This window comes from Manduca sexta, unplaced genomic scaffold (assembly GCF_014839805.1).
Source record: "Manduca sexta isolate Smith_Timp_Sample1 unplaced genomic scaffold, JHU_Msex_v1.0 HiC_scaffold_190, whole genome shotgun sequence".
Classification (NCBI taxonomy): domain Eukaryota; kingdom Metazoa; phylum Arthropoda; class Insecta; order Lepidoptera; family Sphingidae; genus Manduca; species Manduca sexta.
Window position 1 is genome coordinate 3,456 of NW_023592810.1, and position 18,501 is coordinate 21,956.

Sequence of the window (18,501 nt, forward strand, 5' to 3'; positions counted from 1 at the left end):
TCATTTAAATAACCAACCATTTAAAAATTTGCGCCCTATGAACCTATTTAACTAATTCATAATACATAATTATGTATGTATGTTAATAATCCGCCTTCCGCACTCATGTTTACAACTATTACATTCGTCGGTAACATTTCCCGTTCGAGTGTCATTTGAGCGACCTTCAGACGTCGCCTGGGGCTTCGTAAACAACGCACTAGTCCTGAGTCCGTGAGCTGTGGCACGTAGCTACGTAATATCAACACAGGGTTTGAATCAAAGTTCAAGCGATCAGTTTAGATTGACTGCTGTTAGGCCTAGGCATGTTTTGAATATAGCATTCGAGTTTCATATCACGATCATCCTAATGGAAACTTTTGAATTACAGTAGAGTAAAAATGTACGTTGTGTAAAATTATACTTTATATTACTATAGAAATAATGCTACTTTTTCGACGTATACTATATTTAATAAAAGAAAAGGAAATTGGGACAACGATCCCGTTTTCTGCATAGTATAAACTCACGTGCATTCATACTTGAGGGAAATGCTGAAACATATTTTTAGTAACTCTATTTATACTGGTTACAGTGCAGCTCACAAACCTGACGTTTTATAAACGTTATTTGACAGTGTTTCGTAAACATTAACCGCGGGAATGTAAAATCATTCTTATGTATGGACGAAAAAGAAATACGTCACAAAGAAAGCTAAGCCGGATTTACCTTCCCAATCTGAATTACATGTAGGCATTGAGATTATCGAAGCCTTGCATCGTATCTAACAGCCGATAAACAATAATCTCACCTTGTTGACATGCGGCGATATTCTAGAAAGCACTGCTTGTTTGGTAGTCTCGACGATGACCTTTGGCTGCTCGTTGACGAGCGGCACGCGGCGCTCCAGCTGGTCGATGGCGGCGGCGACCTTTGCATCACCGACTGCTAGTGGTGCGGATACGTAGGGAGCCGCTGTGGATGCCGCCAGCACTACTCCCGCTTCAGCGGTGGACAGTGCCCATTCCAGGAGAGAGTGTGCTCCTGATTAAAAGAAATTTCATATTGGAATTTTTCTAAGAGTGCCACAGGGCTGGGAAATAACGCAATTCGATATTGAAATGATTTTGTCAAGATGCAGTCATTGTACTAAACCAGCCATGTTATTTCATGTTCATTATAATAACTTTATATTAGTTTCAATATAATGTATCTAACAATAGGACCTGTTCATTGTATAATGCTAACAATACTAAATGGAATATTATTTATAGCATTAGTATGCTTGTACTTATAGCTCAGGTATTCCTATTTGTACCAGTCAAACATACATTTTATTATACTTGTATTTTAATATACTTGTAATACTTTTTTCAGAATAAAAATAAGTTAACTATATTGTAATAGTAGTTTTACTTATATCCCAATACTACTACTATAGCTACTTAAGTATTTGGTCTATACTCAATAAAAATATGACCCAGTAAGAATGTTGTTAAATCAGTTAAACTATCACTGCTTAGTAAACAAAAGTATTTTAGTAAAAAATGCTTGCTGAGCAATTTATATGTGTCAGCATTCAGCATGCTTTAAGTAGTGCATCATTTATTATTCAAATAGAAAATGTAATTGAAATGTCTCATGGATGTATTTAAAGATATTATAATTAGTAAGCAAGTAAATATACACTTCCAAATAAATAAGTGGATAACATGATTCAATAAGATATTATTAGCCCTACATGCCAAAACTATAGTCATAGAATTATTAATAGGATTGGTATTTCTGTAATAATAACTCAAAGAATGAAATCTTTTAACTACTAATAATTTATATAAATAATAATGATTTTTTATCAAAATTTAAACTCATTTAAATGCCACTCTAACTTTATATTTGTGATATAGCATTGTAAATAAAAAGTATGATATAACTGACCTACATGCAAATGCAATCTTAAGGAAAATTGCATTCAGTGCATATTCTAGGCATCATGGCAGAAAACAATAATAATATGTATGTATTTATTACTTTAATACAAAGTACATAATGGCTAGAGTAGACAACAACTAATATAAGAAGGTATTGGACTTTTCAGTGAGCACAATAACTCTTAAATTCTTATTACTCCAAGACAATTTAAAATTCCAGAATTGAGGAACCAGCTTGACTATTCGACCTACGTATAGTATCGAACAGTCCCTATGCAAAGAATTGCATCTGCAAAATGCAATTTCGCAGATTCGATACTTTACGGAGGGCCCGTCGTATTGGTGCCAGTCATGACTGTGACCACCAGGCTGACCATCACCTTGGCTTCATAGGCTTCAGTGGTGAAGGGTCCATATAACCTGATTCCTACTGCCTTCCCTTTCATGTTAAATCTAATTATCATTAACCACACTTATGCTAGTAACTATATGTTATGTCGGGCTACCTTTTCGAGAAACCACCTTTAATCACAGATAGGAATTATAAGAATTATATTTATACATCTTTTTTTATTCTTACCTTTGACTTTAGAGTAGAATGCTCCAACATGTTCGACCGCTGCCCCCACAGTGGGGAAGGCCATGGCCTTCTGGACTGACTGCAATTGTGGCAATGCTGCCGGTGCTTGACTCACTTCTGTTGCCATCTGAGGAAAGTGTCAAGATGAGTATCTCTGTCTATATTGTGGAATTTATAGTTTTCATACTTTTAGGAACATAGAGTATGCTAATGAAACTGTTTATATGATTTGAAACATTATTGTGATATCTAAAATTTTTGTTCACAAAGGGCTAGTCAGAAGTGCGAGTACCCACATTTAAAGGGTAATATTCATTACCTATAGGGTTCAAGTTGAGCCAACAAAGTGGAAAACTTCTAAGGATATTACATTAACATTTTGAGTACACAACAAGTTATTGTAAATATAGACAAAACTATTACTCAACATCTATATCATTTTATTACAAATTTCAAAAAGTTGTAATTATGGAATAAATAAGCTTTAATGTTATAAATCAAATATGCTCAATCAACAGAGCTTGGTTTGTTACTTATTTAAATGGAAAGAAAAATACTATTGAAAAAAAATCTTGAAATTATTCATTTGCATGTATAGTGCATCTGAACAATAAACTAAAGAGCATTTATAATTCTACAGCTATAAACTGTGTACATAACATAAATAGGAATGGTTAATCTTTATGCCCAGCAAACGATATGAACTTCAATAGTGAGGGGCATATAAAATATTATGTAGGTAGCTACTACATTACTCTTAGAAATTATTCTAATTAGAATATTCAGTGTGTAACAAATTTAATATCGTTACGGTTTATGATTATATTATAAATGGTACATTAATAAATATCTCTTATTGCTGAATAATAATCATGGGGGTAGTTTACCGAATAACGGAAAACTACATGAATAAAAAACAATTTAAACCGGCTGTACTCCGTAGTTCGTCAAGAATGTACCCACAAAATAGTGCCGTAATAACGATAATAAGTGAAACGGTTGCTCACTCTACATAATTTGCATTATTCAATAACATTTAAAATACTTTAATGTAACTAATAGAAATGTTGTAAAACTTACATTTCGATTTAAATTATATTCAACACAAAAATTGGTACTTTCTAATTTATTAACGCACTTTACGTATCAACTGCTCGCTAAGTTAACAGAACACTGGATGGGTAATGGCAAAACAAGTGTATTTTATATTTTGATATGAATCAACTTTCTTGGACTTTGGCCGAATGACGAAACAAACCAACAAAATTGTTTTGACTAGTGTAGTACACAGCACAGTCATCTTTTAGTCGATTCATTTATATTGTAGTAATCGAAATAAACAATACGAGAAATAGGTACGAGATATAACTGTTTGTAATAGAACATGTAATTATTCAATTTTATTTCTAAGGTTAACGTATTATTTTAACATATAATATATATTTTTATTGTATCAAAATTAAGAAACTTCCGCCTGCGCACTTGGGAAAGTTTTCATCTCGCATGGCAAGCATAAACATTGTTTTGGTCATCACCAAGCAAAGTAAGATCATTAAAAATGTATAGTAAAATAAGGTTTTGTGTACTTAGTATTTTTGAATAATGTGTCACGAATGCGAAATCTGGTAATTGAAAGAATTATAAGTGAAAATTGAAAACCCTTGACAGGCTGTAGACTGTAAAAAAGCCGTATTTCTTGTAGTGGTGGATAGAATTAAAATTTGTTGTAAGTACAATTTTTGTTACAATTATTCATAAAGCATAAATATTGAATAAATAAAAACTGGTAGTATTTAGGCGATTTCGCGATGTCAACTTTTTTATGATACAACGAACATCACTAGTTTTTTACATGAATTCTATATACGAATGTCATTCATTTCGCAAAGGAAAGAGATAAATATATACAATATTACATGAGAGAAAAAGAGATAGTATGATGTTCTGAAAACTTCACGAATCGCGTCTTTTATCAAATATCCTGAAACAAAACCCATATAACTCCCCGCTTGATCCTGGTTAAAAGAAGAAAAGCAAGTGAGAGCAAAAAACAGAAAATACCTTTTTCTATTTTCTTGTTGATACACCAATATTGGTGATGTTGGCCGAATAGATACAGTCGAATATTATTATGTGGTTGGTTGTCAAATGCCACATAGCGAACATTGATTTGTGGAATGGGGCCAACACCTATACATTTATAAACAAACATTGGCCGAGAGTGCATTTTTTGATTGGCGAATGATCGCATTTGGTATTGGTTTCGTGACTTGGTACAAGGTTTTTAAATATATTTATTTTGTGAGATTAAATGTCGTGGAACAATGACGTCGTATTGGAATTTTTGGAACTGTACAGACGCGAACAACACTTATGGGACCCGAAACATCCTTTGCACAGAAATAGAAGTGAAAATAACGATGCATGGCTACGAATACAGTCGGCTTTGTCTGTCAACTTTTCTGTAGTAGATCTTAAGAAAAAGAAAGAATCGCTCATGACATCATTTAGAATGCATTTACATAAAAAGAAGAAATCTCACGATGGTTATTGTACAACTTGGTTCGCTTATCCTCTAATGGAGAGTTTTCTTGGCGGGAAATATGAATGCGACAGCACCAACCAATTGGAACAAGAGGTGAGTAAATTTGGGTAAAGGTTGGAGCCAGTTTGATCCAATTACGTAACAACCAATGACTATATTTGACTTGGACTTATCGTTTATGTCACAAACATTCGTCAAATATGGATGGGATATTTGATTTCAAACTTCGTTATCATTTGTGTTGGCTATTTTAATTACCGACCAGTTATCACTTTGAATGCTATGTGATAAAGTTACACTTATTAATTTTATTTTTTCAGTTTTACAATGCCGGTGGGTATACACCACAAAATAGCAATTTATTAGAGCACAATACAACCAAAATTATTGGCGTACTCGACAGAAAACAAAGCAAAAATATTTCGTCGAATGTTTCCAAGGGGAAAAAAGGCGGAAATAGCTCCGAGTACATTTATCCAAAAAAACAAATGGATAGTACAGTCAATTATTTACAATGCCCGACTGGGGAAAAGCGGGAAACGGACGAATATGAACTCTACGGACAATTGTTAGCGAAGAAGTTGAAAAAATTAGATGAACACCAACGAGACATCGCGATGCACGAAATTGACAATATAATGTTTCGCGCCAAAATGCAGAGCGGTCCCACGCCGTCTCGAAGTTACTCGTCGTCGCCGTCACCGGTACCTAGAAAACTGAAATCTCCCATTTTTATTATAGCGCAGCAAAATAATCAACAGTACGAAGACGAGAACACGTCGTACCAAGACCACTTGCAGACGGAACCGCCGTCATAGCATAGTATAGTACCTCTTTAGGTACGTGTACTGAACTTTATAAACATGTTATGCCTTGAATTTATCTACCAGTGTGTACGAATGGTAGATTTTGTTATATCAAAATGGTGCTTATTATATTTTGTGCAATAAAGTTAATTGATACGCCATTGATGGCGGTATTTTGGTTACGTAAATCTATTGTTGGTGCATTCAGATTATTTCCTTTACTTCTTTCAAACTGAGAAGAGTACAGCACGCTATTTTGTTCTCCTAGATATTTTTTCTAATGATTGAATTCTGACTTGCGATGTTGCCAAAAGACAGATACGTGAGTAGCGATGCAGGATGTTATAATAGCTACTGCTGTGTCGCTGCAAACTTAGAACTTTAGAATAGAGCCGAGAGGTTCAGGACAAGGAACTTGCGGAGGGATTAGGCCATTTGCAGTCACGTATAGCTATCCGTCATCTGTAGCTGGCCTGAAGTAACATGAAGTCTTGTGTCCCTCTTTAGTTTAAAAAATAATGGCCTACGAAGCTTGTGGACATCTACAGCTTGGCTCTAATTTGTACTATATACTATATCAGAGGATTCAGGACTGAAAAAATATGTCGACGAGAAAATAATGCGATTTTTTTAAACCGAATGTAGTAGAATGTTCATTACGAAATTCTGGCTACATATCGAACTAATAAAAATTCAAATTTTGAAATATTGAGGCGCTACGCGACTTGGCCGTCGTCAGTGCCACACTGCCGCAGACTGCAAACGCAGTAGATAATGTACAGTTTCTTTTTAACTCTAAAAGTCCTTTTCACTTATAAAAACCTACACAATATTTCATGAGCTAGTAATGTTATAGGATTGATTGGAGATCTCGCCAAAGTATTTGGCTGCACCTGGTGCTAAGTGAGATGAAGCCCAAAGAAAATAACCGGCAAGGGACGAAGAATCCCTATACGGTTGATACAATTATACCGGCCTGCTAATCGATTCTGTAGGTTTTTTTTATTGCTTTGAATGACGAGACGAGCTTGTCATTCGCCTAATGGTAAGCGATACCCATAAACAGCAGAAACACCATCAAACACCTTGAATTACAAATTATTGTTTGGTATTCCACTACGCTGGCCATTCTGAGATATGAGATGTCTTATTATATCCAGTAGTTACACTGGCTATAATATCCTTCAAACGGGAGAAAAACAGTGACTACACGCTGCTGCTGGGCGGCACAAATAGACATTGCAGTGGAACCTACCCAGGCGGACTTTCGCATATGAGAGACCTACCACCAGTTTTATCACCTCATATTATAGGTAATATATTATAAGGATACCCCATGTCTAGTTATCTTTATAAACGATTTATCATTTAGACAATGTTGACATCACAAAAATAAACTAGACAATATTGACTTTGTACTTTGACCAGGCTATTACGCAATTTATAGTGTAAATTACAAATGTTTGTAATGACTCAAGCGGTCTTTGATCCTATAGTTATTATTGACGTGGCGTTTAACATAGCAACGTGATTAAACTTCAAAGTAGATAGTGTTTTACTGGTTGGAGACTTAATGAAACCCAATGTATCAGGATTGACTTTATTGTGTGCGCGATATCGGTCGTGGCATGAACGGAACAGGATGAGTGGCAACGACAGTGTTGCCGTCTTGAGGCATGACCATAGACCAACTTTACTTATTGTTGTCTATGTGACAGATAGTACGTCTACTTCAAATAGAGTATGAGTAAGAGTATGCACTGCCAATCTGGCGTGGTCGGCTCTACTGGGGTAATGCTAATGTTTCACTAGTGTCAATATTGTTGAAAACCGGACAGGTGGGAGTTGGATTCGCGCACCGAGGGTTTCGTACAATTGTAGGAAAGTTATCAAGGTATATAAGTTCAAACTCGACAAACTTAATAGGGGACCGGCCTATACTTGATTTTGTACATTATTCTATATGTTATGGTTAATAATACGAAAAAGAAGCACTCCTGCGAAAACTGCATTAAAATTGGTTAAAGAATGAGCAAGTAATTCATATTTAAAATATTGTAATGTGCAGAAGTGGACGCGATGTGGGGATATCGCTTCATCTCTTTCTTTCGCACGCGTCGTAATTCCCTATGACGTCACATGTGGGTATTTCGTCTCTTTTCTGTTTCTTGTTAATTACCCCTTCTACCGAAATTCAAAGACTTATAACTTGTTGATTTTTTACCGGATTTTAATAATTACTTCTGTGTTATAATTAATATTATATAAATATTTGATAATAGTAAAGATCAAAAATGAGTCCGGTACCCTATTGTGCCGTTCGATTTCTAGACACAGTTATTGAACCAACCGCAAATAATAATCTTGTAATAGTACCTATATTGTTTTTTTGCTATAAAAATAGATACCTACATATTTACCTTTATATGTGCAGTAAGATATAGCTAGTTATAAAATTTCACGATACTAGGTCAACGAGAAATACCTTATAGATTTTGATTTCCTTGAAATCGCAATATATGTGAAAATATACCTACAACATAAACGGTCATATCTTTTGATCGTGTCGACTTACAACTTTGATTTTTACAGCTGAAAGAGACCGTAGAACCTAATATTAAATTATATATTTCAACTTGATACATCTATGCGTTCCTGAGAAGATTTTGACAGACAGGCGGCCAACTAAGTGATTCTATAAGCCATAAGAGTTCCTTTTCGGGTGGGAAATTTTTAAATAACTAAAAATTTATGGTTTCCCCAATTTTTATCTGTGCTATAAGACGTTGCTTTGTAACAAATTTCAAGATTCTGAGTTCACTGTAGGTTTTGATTTCCTTGCGAGTTTCGAAAATTTGCGGCATAAACGGCTGTATCTTTTGATTGCGTTGGCTTAGAAGTTTGATGCTTTCGCAGTTCTAAAAGACAGTAGACCTGAGTATTTGATATAAATTTCAGCTTAACACCTCCACGCGTTCCTGAAAAAAGAGTCTTGACAGACGGACGGGCGCGGCGGACGGATAACAAAGTGATCCTATAAGAATCCGTTCCTATAAAACCCTAAAAAGATGCATTCTCAACATAATTCGCTTTATTTACTTCATTTTAATATAAACACAACTAATGTACCTATTGTCTCATTAGTTTATGATAGTACTTAACTAGGGTTATAAAACCGGCGTCATCCTGAGTTTGATTCTAAGTCGGGAAAATATTGAATTTTATTCGGGATATGTCCCGGATTGGGATTTAGTGCGCTGTGGAAATACCTCGATAGTAGCGCCACACAACAATCGAAAACTCGTTGACGAGCACTATGTACTCATCTAAGTATCTGTTCCATGATGATGCACCTTTACCAACCAAGTCGGGGATATAAACATTAATAATATCATCCTTCCATTATTCATATATATACTCTCGCATTGCTGAGTACGGGCCCTCTCTATTACTGAGAGAGCTTAGGCCTTAGTCCACCACAGTGGCTTAGTGCGGATTGGTAAACTTCAAACACCCTCAAAATTCGTGAAGAGACTTTAAGTATCAGGTATGCAGGTTTCCTCACGATGTTTTCGTTCACCGTTAAAACAAGCGATAATTCACAAAGAATACACAAAAGTCAGAGGTGTGTGCTCTTGCGCTTTGAACCTGCGGTCATTCGTTTCGGCAGTCCGTTCCACACCCAACTAGGCTATCGCCGCTTATAATATGGAAACATTGCGGTTTATTTATTAACAATGGAAAATGATCAAAAGTATGCAACTATCTGGCAAAATTTTAATTGCGTTTTAATAATATTGTTGTTTTCTTTACCTATTGGCATTGGGGCCTTGTATTACTATAACTACCCATTAATTGTAGGTACTACGTTACACGTATCTGACCAACCTTCCACAAACATCAATGCACCTTCGTTGCGCTATTGGTTCAATGATAAAAGAAGTATAGAGGATGGGTAATATGGTCACGTGACATGCGGCACATTTCATGAACAAAATGGTGCCGACTCCGCCCCTTACAATAGTGATATGCTAGTACCGAAAATTTTGTATCGACATCGAAGAATTAAGAGAGACAAACAAGCCCCAAAAAGATCAAATACGAAAGGGGTTAAGATATTTATTTAATACATGATAAATGGAATAAGATAGCGTAGCCAGCAATTATTTGGTTGGTTTTATTTTATTTTATTATTATGCTCTTTGATCGAGAAACATAACTATGGTTCAGCAAACTAAAATCAATGACCGTACAATGGTGGTTAAGATAATCAATTATAATAATTATTTGCAATAACAACAATATGATTATGTATCTATTTCCGTGCATGCAAAGGTTGCTCGAAACATAAGACCGCCAATTGTAAAAATATATCTTACATTTCATCTTTATGTTGTTTCTTTTATGTTTATCTATTCTTTTATGTAACAATTCTAATTTTATTCATAGCAATATATTAAAGTAATATTACTACTTATTAGGTGAAGTATAATAATCATTACTATTTTACTTATCGCGAATATTGTTGGAAAACAGTTATCTTTACTCGCGTTAATTAAACGTGTGGTTTATGCATATCTTCTCAAAATGTAAAGAAATATGTATTTGGTGTAGGATTCCAATCACGTCGCTCAATATTCTCAATTCATTTTGCCTTGGTTTTTAAATTTTTTGGTTATCTTAAAAATATTCTAATTTCACTTAGTTTGTCCTTCTGAATAATACAATATTGATTATTGTGTGCTCTAACATTCTTTCAAAGACAAAAACCGTAACTGATAAACGGGCGTCTGTTAAAATATCGATATCAATAATTTCTAAACAAATCCACCCACCCATCCCTAAGCTCGTGTGTAAACAAACATAATGATTTTAATGTGTATAAATCACGCCTAAAAGGGTCCAAAGCTTAACAAACCAGATCCACATATCATTTTAATTGATAAAAACACATCCAAAAGTAAATATACAAAGATATTTGCTAATTTTCGGTAAAACAGTTACTAACCTATGAAAAGATATTTCGGGGTCTTTCTTGCGTGAATTCGATTTGCATCCTTTCACACAACACTGAGTCATTTTCGAAACTTAACAAATACACTAATAAACACACTGAACAATTGAGAATATGATTATATTACTTTAAATTCAATATTTATGAAGATTTGTTTACATCGTCTGACACTACATGTACCTGCCGACTGCCCAGCATAAAATGGCGTTTCTGCCGCAAGGCGGTCCCAGTGTGTTGAAGTAAACGAAATAGTGCCATATGCGAAGAAAGCAATTATTTTGTCTTTTTGTTGCGTTCCAAATAAGCTTTGAGTAAAAGAGATAGACATATATATTGACAATTCTGCGTCGATTTCCCTAACATAAATATAACTTATTCATATAGCTAACTTTTGAGGCCTGTCCTCTTTATATTTAGTCATTGTATTGGTTGCGCTGCGTGCACACAGCTGACTGTCAAAAACATCGTTCCATATCGCAAATTTATTTTTATTTATTCAGCATAAATGTATGTTTTCTCTCGCGCTGGCACTATACAATTTGGGACTTTCTCTCGCTCTTATTGATTAATTGGTTTTGATTGCTTGTTTATGTCAAAAGCGTAAAACACGAAAAACACAACAAAGAAACTATTTTCAGTGTGAATAAACACGTAATTAATAGAGCCTAATAATTTTGATGGTATAATAACAAGGTTTAACAATAATGGCTACTTTAGTTAAAGAGAAACGTAAAGAGGTAAGTTCTTAGCAATATTATTAATAAAATTACAAAATGTTTGACCAAAAGTGAGCCCTTATTATGTTCGCAGAAGAAAAAGTCCAAGGATAAACGTTCTAGAACGGAAATAGTTGATGATACTCCAGAAATTCCCAGTATTAGTAAAGAGTCCACACTAGAGGAAAATATTTCTACACTGAAAAGTGAAGAACAAATTTTGGAGTCCAAAGTGGAGGTTGCAGACACGCCGAGTAAATTTGTTTCGAAGGCAAAAAAATTAAAAGTTCATATTGAAAACGAATCTGAAGCATCCGAGGTATTAATGTGTTCTTCAGACATCTCTAATATAGAAAAAGTGAACAAATTCTTGATAACGAGTCTGATGTTCAAAATATTGATAAAGGAGTATCAACAACTACTGATTTAGAAATTGGCTATAAAAACATGACTAGTAAACTAAAAAGTATGGCCATATCTCAGATAACAGAAGTGAGTGAGGAAAGAAAGAAGGAATTAGAAGATCCTGATGCCTATTTGAAACACCCTGAAAACACAAATACTCAAAAAAGTAAAGAAACAAGTTCAGAATTACTTGAAATAGGAACACCAGCTGTGGATACTAAAACGTCAGAAAGCTTAGAAGATGTGCAGCCATCAGCCCCAGTGCTAGAAGAAGTGCCACAGGTAAAAGAAACGCCACAGGTTATATGTGAAATAGAAGTTGCCCAACCCGTTGAGCCTAAAACGCAATGTATGTCAATACAAGATGCTGTAAGGTTGTTTGGAGGGAAAGAGATAGCAGAAATGCAAGCAATGAGTGAAAGAGAAGAGGCTTTAGTGGAAAATGGACCTGTCATCGGACCTGACCATCCTCTGGTGGATTTATTGTCTACATTCAGGTAAGAACCATATATATAAATATATAAGTGTATTTTAGTAATTTGATAGCTGTATGAAATTGATACATCAGCGATTGTCATATTATTGTATGTCATATTGGTATATAATGTTACCTTTGCTATGCTGCCATTACCAGGTAATTGATAAAGACTACCTGGACTTTGGAACTTGGATAAAAGGATTTTAGTGTTCATTGAATAGGAAAAACTTACTTTATACAATTTCATCATGAGATAAGCAAAAATACGCATAGCCAGGAGAAACAAGTGTGGCAGTTGTTTCCCTGGATTCAACAAGAGAACACTTGTCAATACTTGGATTTAATTATTGGGACTACCTATATGAAATTTCAGTCTTGATCTGTATTGTATACAATTGTTTGCAATTGGGTATAGCGAATGTAGTGATAATAGTTATCCAGATGGAAATTTACAAAAGAGGAACCAATTTACCTAGTAAATATTATGGTTTTAAAGAAAAAGATTATAATAATAAAATAATAAAAATAAAATAATAATAATTTTAAATAAAAAAAAATATTTCAGATCATCACTAATAGCAGTGGAACGCGAGCGCAACGAACTAACTGTCAAAGTGAAAGATGAAGAGAAGAGTCGAAATGCCCTGTGGAAAATAGAAAAGCGCAACATAAACATATCAGAGCCGTGTCTGTGCGGTGCCAGTGTATACATCAAAGCTATCTATGAGCATGCTGAGCTGTTGAAAGAAAAGCTACCTGTAGCTAAGATGAGACTGGAGTCGCTGTTGAGGGATGTGCAGGATTCTTACTGCCATCATCAGCATGCAGCCTTGTTGGCACACCCTGTCAGGGTAGTCCATGATATGTATTTACTTTGCAAAAATAAAATTTTTGGAAGTGTGTGGTTTGAGATTTTTGCTATTGAGTTGAATTCTGTATTCAATGGGCGAGGTCCGCTATTTAATACGTTGAGCGCGCATGTGGCACTACTGGAAAAGTTTGGAGGGATTTTGGGGAGGGGAGACTGGGGGAAGGGCAAAAGCCTTGTGTTAGGAAGGGTGGAGGGGAGAAAGAAGGATATAGGCTTCAATGTGAATATCCAACCAAGAGATATACACATTAAACTGTGTACCGAGGGCCACAGCAAATGTCCTCCAGTGCAAGGTCGTACATGCGGTGTAGAGACTGAGCGCACAAGAATTGTCCCGGGTTTACTTCGATATGCAGAGTCGCCATCATTCAATTATTAATTTTATTACATAAAAGTTCAAACATTAAGATAACTGGATATAGCATAGATTGTCTTTATGCAGATAGAAGAACTAATATCAGAAACGATACGCGGCAGTAAAGCGGAGATTCGCAACGCACTCTCGTTGATTTTGCAAGCATTGCGTCTGAGTGACACTGCACCCGCGTCGCTCGCCAGCGCGCTGCAGCGGTGGGCGTGCGCGCTAGCTGGCGCACTACTAGATGCTAGTGACGTGAGACAGCTGTTGTTCCTGATACATCATTTGTTCCGGTATGCTTAGGTTTACTTAAATTATAGCTTGGTCAAAAATAAATGTAAAGAGGGTTATTATTAAAACACTAGCTTTTGCCCGCGGCTCCGCCCGCGTTATAAAGTTTTTCGGGCTAAAGTTTTCCGTTATAAAAGTCACGCTATATATTTTCCGGGAGCCTATGTTCTTCCCAGGGTCTCAAACTGTCTCCATACCAAATTTTATCCTAATACGTTGGGTAGTTTTTGACTTTAACACGTTCGGGTAGACCGATGCAGCGGGGACTTTGTTTTATGATATATTTTTGTAGAACTTTTTAAGAGGTACAATCCCGTCATACATTATTGTTGCATAACTTTAACCGTTTACGCAGCGCACGCAACAGAAGCGCTCAAAACTAATAAATTGTCCCCGTTTTTGCATCATGTTTCATTACTGCTCCGCTCCTATTGGTCATAGCGTGACGATATATAACCTATAGCACTCCAGGAACAAAGGGCTATCCAACACAAAAATATTTTTTCAGTTCAAACCGGTAGTTCCTGAGATTAGCCATTACTGCTCCGCTCCTATTGGGCATAGCGTGATGATATATATAGCCTATAGCATTCCAGGAACAAAGGGCTAAAAAAGAATTTTTCAGTTCGGACCGGTAGTTCCTGAGATTAGGCATTACTGCTCCGCTCCTATTGGGTATAGCGTGATGATATATAGCCTATAGCACTCCACGAACATAGGGCTATCCAACGCAAAAAGAATTTTTCAGTTTGGACCGGTAGTTCCTGAGATTAGCGCGTTCAAACAAACAAACAAACAAACTCTTCAGCTTTATATAATAGTATAGAAGTATAGATAGAAGTTAGTTAATATGCTTGTGGCCACTATGTGAAAGACCAGGATTCGTTTTACCTTTTGTGTTTGTATTTTGCTAATATACAAATTCACAATATCAATTCTTTTCATCTTTGCAAAATTTTAATCAGTCAGTAAAATTCTGTAAAATACTACTTTATGATTGTAAAATAACAATTTAAGATCTGAATATTTTTCAGACAATCCCATTCAGTTAAATGGGCGTCGAGATACATTCGTCTGAACGTTGAAGACAGCGGGGAGGCCGCTCGAGTAATCGCGTTGTTGGAGATCTTGCTGGCGAGACCAAAGCCTCAGTTGGACACTGCGGTCGAGTGTACAGAGGGTGAAAACTATTATAGCTTATATGGTGTATCGTTATCGGGAATATTGAACTGTTGGTTATTGAAGAATCAATCATATACAAAAGTTTCGGGTAGGTAACTATAGGTATACTGTTAAATGCACACACATCACGCATTTATCGCCGAAGGGGTATGAAGAGCGCAACCAGAGTACCCACTTTTCGCCAAGTGTGTTCCGTCCCATGATGTGATAGAGGGCGAGCCTGTCGCCATATTGGGCACAAATACCAGACTCCGGTCTAATATTGACAGAAAAACTCAAATATCACTTTGTCCAATCCGGAATTCGAGCCCAGGACCTTAGGGCGCTGCCGTGCCGGTAATTGCTGTGTAATATTATAATACTACCAGCTATAACTATTTAAAAAGACCGTATTCCTATCTAAAAGGCCGGCAATGCATCTTTGTGCCCCTGATATTGCAGATGTTCACGGGCGACGGTGATCACTTTCCAACAGGTGAACCGTATGCTCGTTTGTCCCCTATAAAATTAAAAAAGAAAAACCGTACTGCATCCCACTGGTACGCGCGGGCGTTCTTCATTACTAAGGGGTTAAGGCTGTATTCATCATTTTGGCCACATGCGGCGTGTAACATCAAGTATTGTGTTTTAATTGGAAGTTCATAATCAGTGAAATAGCTGTCCTTTAATGTCTCAGGACAACATGTTCAGTGTATTGTTGTGCGCTACTCTACTGTACTTTGTAACTCTAAACTGTTATTTTTTATGTCCAGACATAGCGTTTAGCAACAAGCGAATGATTTCCATTTATAAAAATACTTTTTATAAATTATATTGTTATCAATAACGAGTTTAGGAACCAAGGTGTCCTGATTCAGTACAGTATAGGATATATGTCAACTGTCACTATGGAACATTGGCATAAATATTGTCTTGACTGGAGGAACAATCATGTCTCATTAATCCATACTTTATGTGGAAATAATTTCACAGCTGCAAAATAAAATTTTTGGGTGCCTGTATACTAAAAAAATATTTTATTCCAGAAACGGAGGAAGTATGGGAAGAAGTGGATAAACACGGCAGCGGTGGTGCGGTGAGTGACGGCACTCTTCGCGAGCGCGACCTACTCGCGTTGTTGTACGCGTTCCCGCTGAGGGACCTGGTGTCGAGGCTGCTACTCTTCACTCATGTGGTATGTTACCAATGTTGTGAAATATATTTTAAGCTATGTCGAGTAATTGTCTTGCTGTCGGATGTACGCAGCGCATTAAGATTTTGTGTTTGTGAATTTTGTTATAAAAGTGCTTTTTATATACCAACGATGAAAAAAAATAAACAAATATGCATCGTATAAGTTGTTTGTTTAATTATCTAATGGACTAGTGTTTTTAATTAATTTTGAATGATCGTCGAAATAAGTCGATTATATGAATATCTGTAATTTTTTGCCTACAGGACGTAAGTCAGGCGCAGGCGGAGTCGTGGGGCGGGTGCGCGGGCGCGCGCGAGTGGTGCGCGCGTGTTGCGGTGTGCGCGTGCTGCTGCTCGCGCTGAGCCGCGCCGCGCTCGCGCACGCGCGGTACGCTCGCCTGCAACAAGCGCTGCGCACGCTGGCCAACGCAGCGCTGCACGCGCTGGCGGGTCTGCATCACTGCTCACGGTAATACACTCTGATTATAGTAAATGCCAAAGTAAAATATTTATATTATTACCTTTATTTATACTGTGTAGTTGGTAGTTACATATACCGAAATCTTTGTAAGGTATAAATATTTCTTAACGGACCTAATAAGAAAAATATTTTAATACTATGAATATAGTTTTGGATTATCTTTATAACATTAATTAATAAAAAAATTACAAAAATAGTAAAATAGTGTCAACTATTTGTTGCATATATGATGTCAAAATATTCCTTATTTATATTTTACAATAGAGAATTCTATACTGAAGAACTAAAAGGCAAGATCATAGCGGAGTTAGAAGCGTGTTTCACTGCTGGCTTCCTGTTGTTCGGGACCGAGGAACTGGACTCGCTACCGGCCTCGCTCCTGGCTGATGACACCGCTATGGATTACTGCGTCACACTGGGCCTGGCTTTACATGGTGAGTGACTTGCAGGTAACACACAATTGATAGACTATAATATTTATATATGTTTGTGTATGTATGATCTGTGCTATTTTTCATTACATATAAAAATATATTTATATTTTTGTAACTGTATGTCCACACTACCCTATTTAGTTATTTTATTCCATCTAATGGTAGTCAGTAAGAGATCGCCTCGAGTGGATTGAATTTCTAGATGCTCTGATATTATAGCCGAAGAGAGTTACCCTTGTGGACTCGTATTTCGAATTTGTGTTGTAGAAATACTCATAATATATCATAAAATTAGAAACATTTTGTGGCACATTATGTGACTTTCTTTTATTCCGCAGATATAAAAGCAGTCAGCATGAATGTTGATAGTTATATATTTTGTATTATTGCAGATAAATCTCCGCGACATGTGGAGTCGTTGTCAATAGATCTCCCGGTGGGGTCGTGCGAGATGCGCGTGCGCATGGTTGCACAGGCGGCGATAGATCGCGCCTATGACCACCAGCTAGCCAGGACCGTGTTAGATTTTCTATTTACGGTTAGTTGTGTTTATATTTATCCAGTTTATTTTGTTTTATCTGTTCTCTGCGTACCTGATACATTTCAACCTTTCCAGAAATTGATTTTCAAAAATACTTTCTTTTAATCTGTTTTGCAAAGTTTTATGTTTCTAAATCCATCAGTTCAGGCCATGTTTTCTCTGACAGTATTATTTTTTCAATAGATCATGGTGACTGTAAAGGATTGATTCAGATAAATGTATCATTTCGGTATGCTACGGAATGGATCTAGGAGTGAGGAATAATATTTGATTTTTTTTTTACTTGTGTATTCCCTAACGCATGGAGATAATGTCATTAGATATGTATATGAACTTGCACTGAGTGAACATATTTGCAGACGTGCCTCAAAAGCAAGTCGTCCCAGTGCAAGAGCGGGTGTGTGACGTCAGCGCGCGAGCCTGCCGCGGCCTGCTACCTCTACATCGCGCTGCACACGCTCGCCGACCTGCACCACAGTGAGTACCAATACCAAGAGAGCATAGTCTTATACACTTCAGTATACATTAATCTATATAATTGCACTACATGTAAACACATATAAAAAAATAAGATGAATTTTAATAAAAAAATAATACTACATTTTCTATGGTTTTATGTATGGGTATAGTCGGACTTAATACTGCGTGTACTCTCTACCACTGAAAGAGTACACTTCATATTGTATTAGAATACAATTTGTTTATCCCAAAAGTTA

General features: G+C 36.2%; 3 protein-coding genes across 3 annotated transcripts; 2 read left to right on the forward strand and 1 right to left on the reverse strand.

Annotated features, from left to right (window-relative positions):
- Nucleotides 1-748: 748 nt before the first annotated feature.
- Nucleotides 749-3,760, reverse strand: LOC119188555 (lipid storage droplets surface-binding protein 2-like). The gene is made up of 3 exons (XM_037445636.1): nt 3,571-3,760; nt 2,491-2,617; nt 749-1,023 (listed from the first exon to the last, which is right to left on the reverse strand). The coding sequence occupies exons 2-3, from the start codon at nt 2,615-2,617 to the stop codon at nt 764-766; spliced, it is 387 nt and encodes a 128-aa protein (XP_037301533.1). The 5' UTR covers nt 3,571-3,760; the 3' UTR covers nt 749-763.
- Nucleotides 3,761-4,455: 695 nt separating this feature from the next.
- Nucleotides 4,456-6,033, forward strand: LOC115447576. The gene is made up of 2 exons (XM_030174720.2): nt 4,456-5,128; nt 5,356-6,033. The coding sequence occupies exons 1-2, from the start codon at nt 4,802-4,804 to the stop codon at nt 5,851-5,853; spliced, it is 825 nt and encodes a 274-aa protein (XP_030030580.2). The 5' UTR covers nt 4,456-4,801; the 3' UTR covers nt 5,854-6,033.
- A 5,263-nt stretch (nt 6,034-11,296) lies between these two features.
- On the forward strand, nt 11,297-18,262 carry LOC119191767 (the record flags this gene model as incomplete). Its single annotated transcript, XM_037445635.1, has 10 exons — nt 11,297-11,592; nt 11,666-12,473; nt 13,020-13,305; nt 13,768-13,976; nt 15,009-15,154; nt 16,182-16,330; nt 16,602-16,798; nt 17,075-17,244; nt 17,637-17,782; nt 18,145-18,262. Coding segments are annotated over exons 2-10 (1,876 nt in total), but the record flags the coding sequence as incomplete, so codon positions are not given.
- Between the last annotated feature and the right edge of the window lie 239 nt (nt 18,263-18,501).

Excerpts from the sequence above, each read along its gene's own strand:
- LOC119188555 (XM_037445636.1), bottom strand. The coding sequence starts at position 2,617 with ATGGCAACAGAAGTGAGTCAAGCACCGGCAGCATTGCCACAATTGCAG. Across the intron at positions 1,024-2,490 it reads ATTCTACTCTAAAGTCAAAG|GAGCACACTCTCTCCTGGAA; the intron begins GTAAGAATAAAA and ends TCTTTTAATCAG.
- LOC115447576 (XM_030174720.2), top strand. The coding sequence starts at position 4,802 with ATGTCGTGGAACAATGACGTCGTATTGGAATTTTTGGAACTGTACAGA. Across the intron at positions 5,129-5,355 it reads CCAACCAATTGGAACAAGAG|TTTTACAATGCCGGTGGGTA; the intron begins GTGAGTAAATTT and ends TTATTTTTTCAG.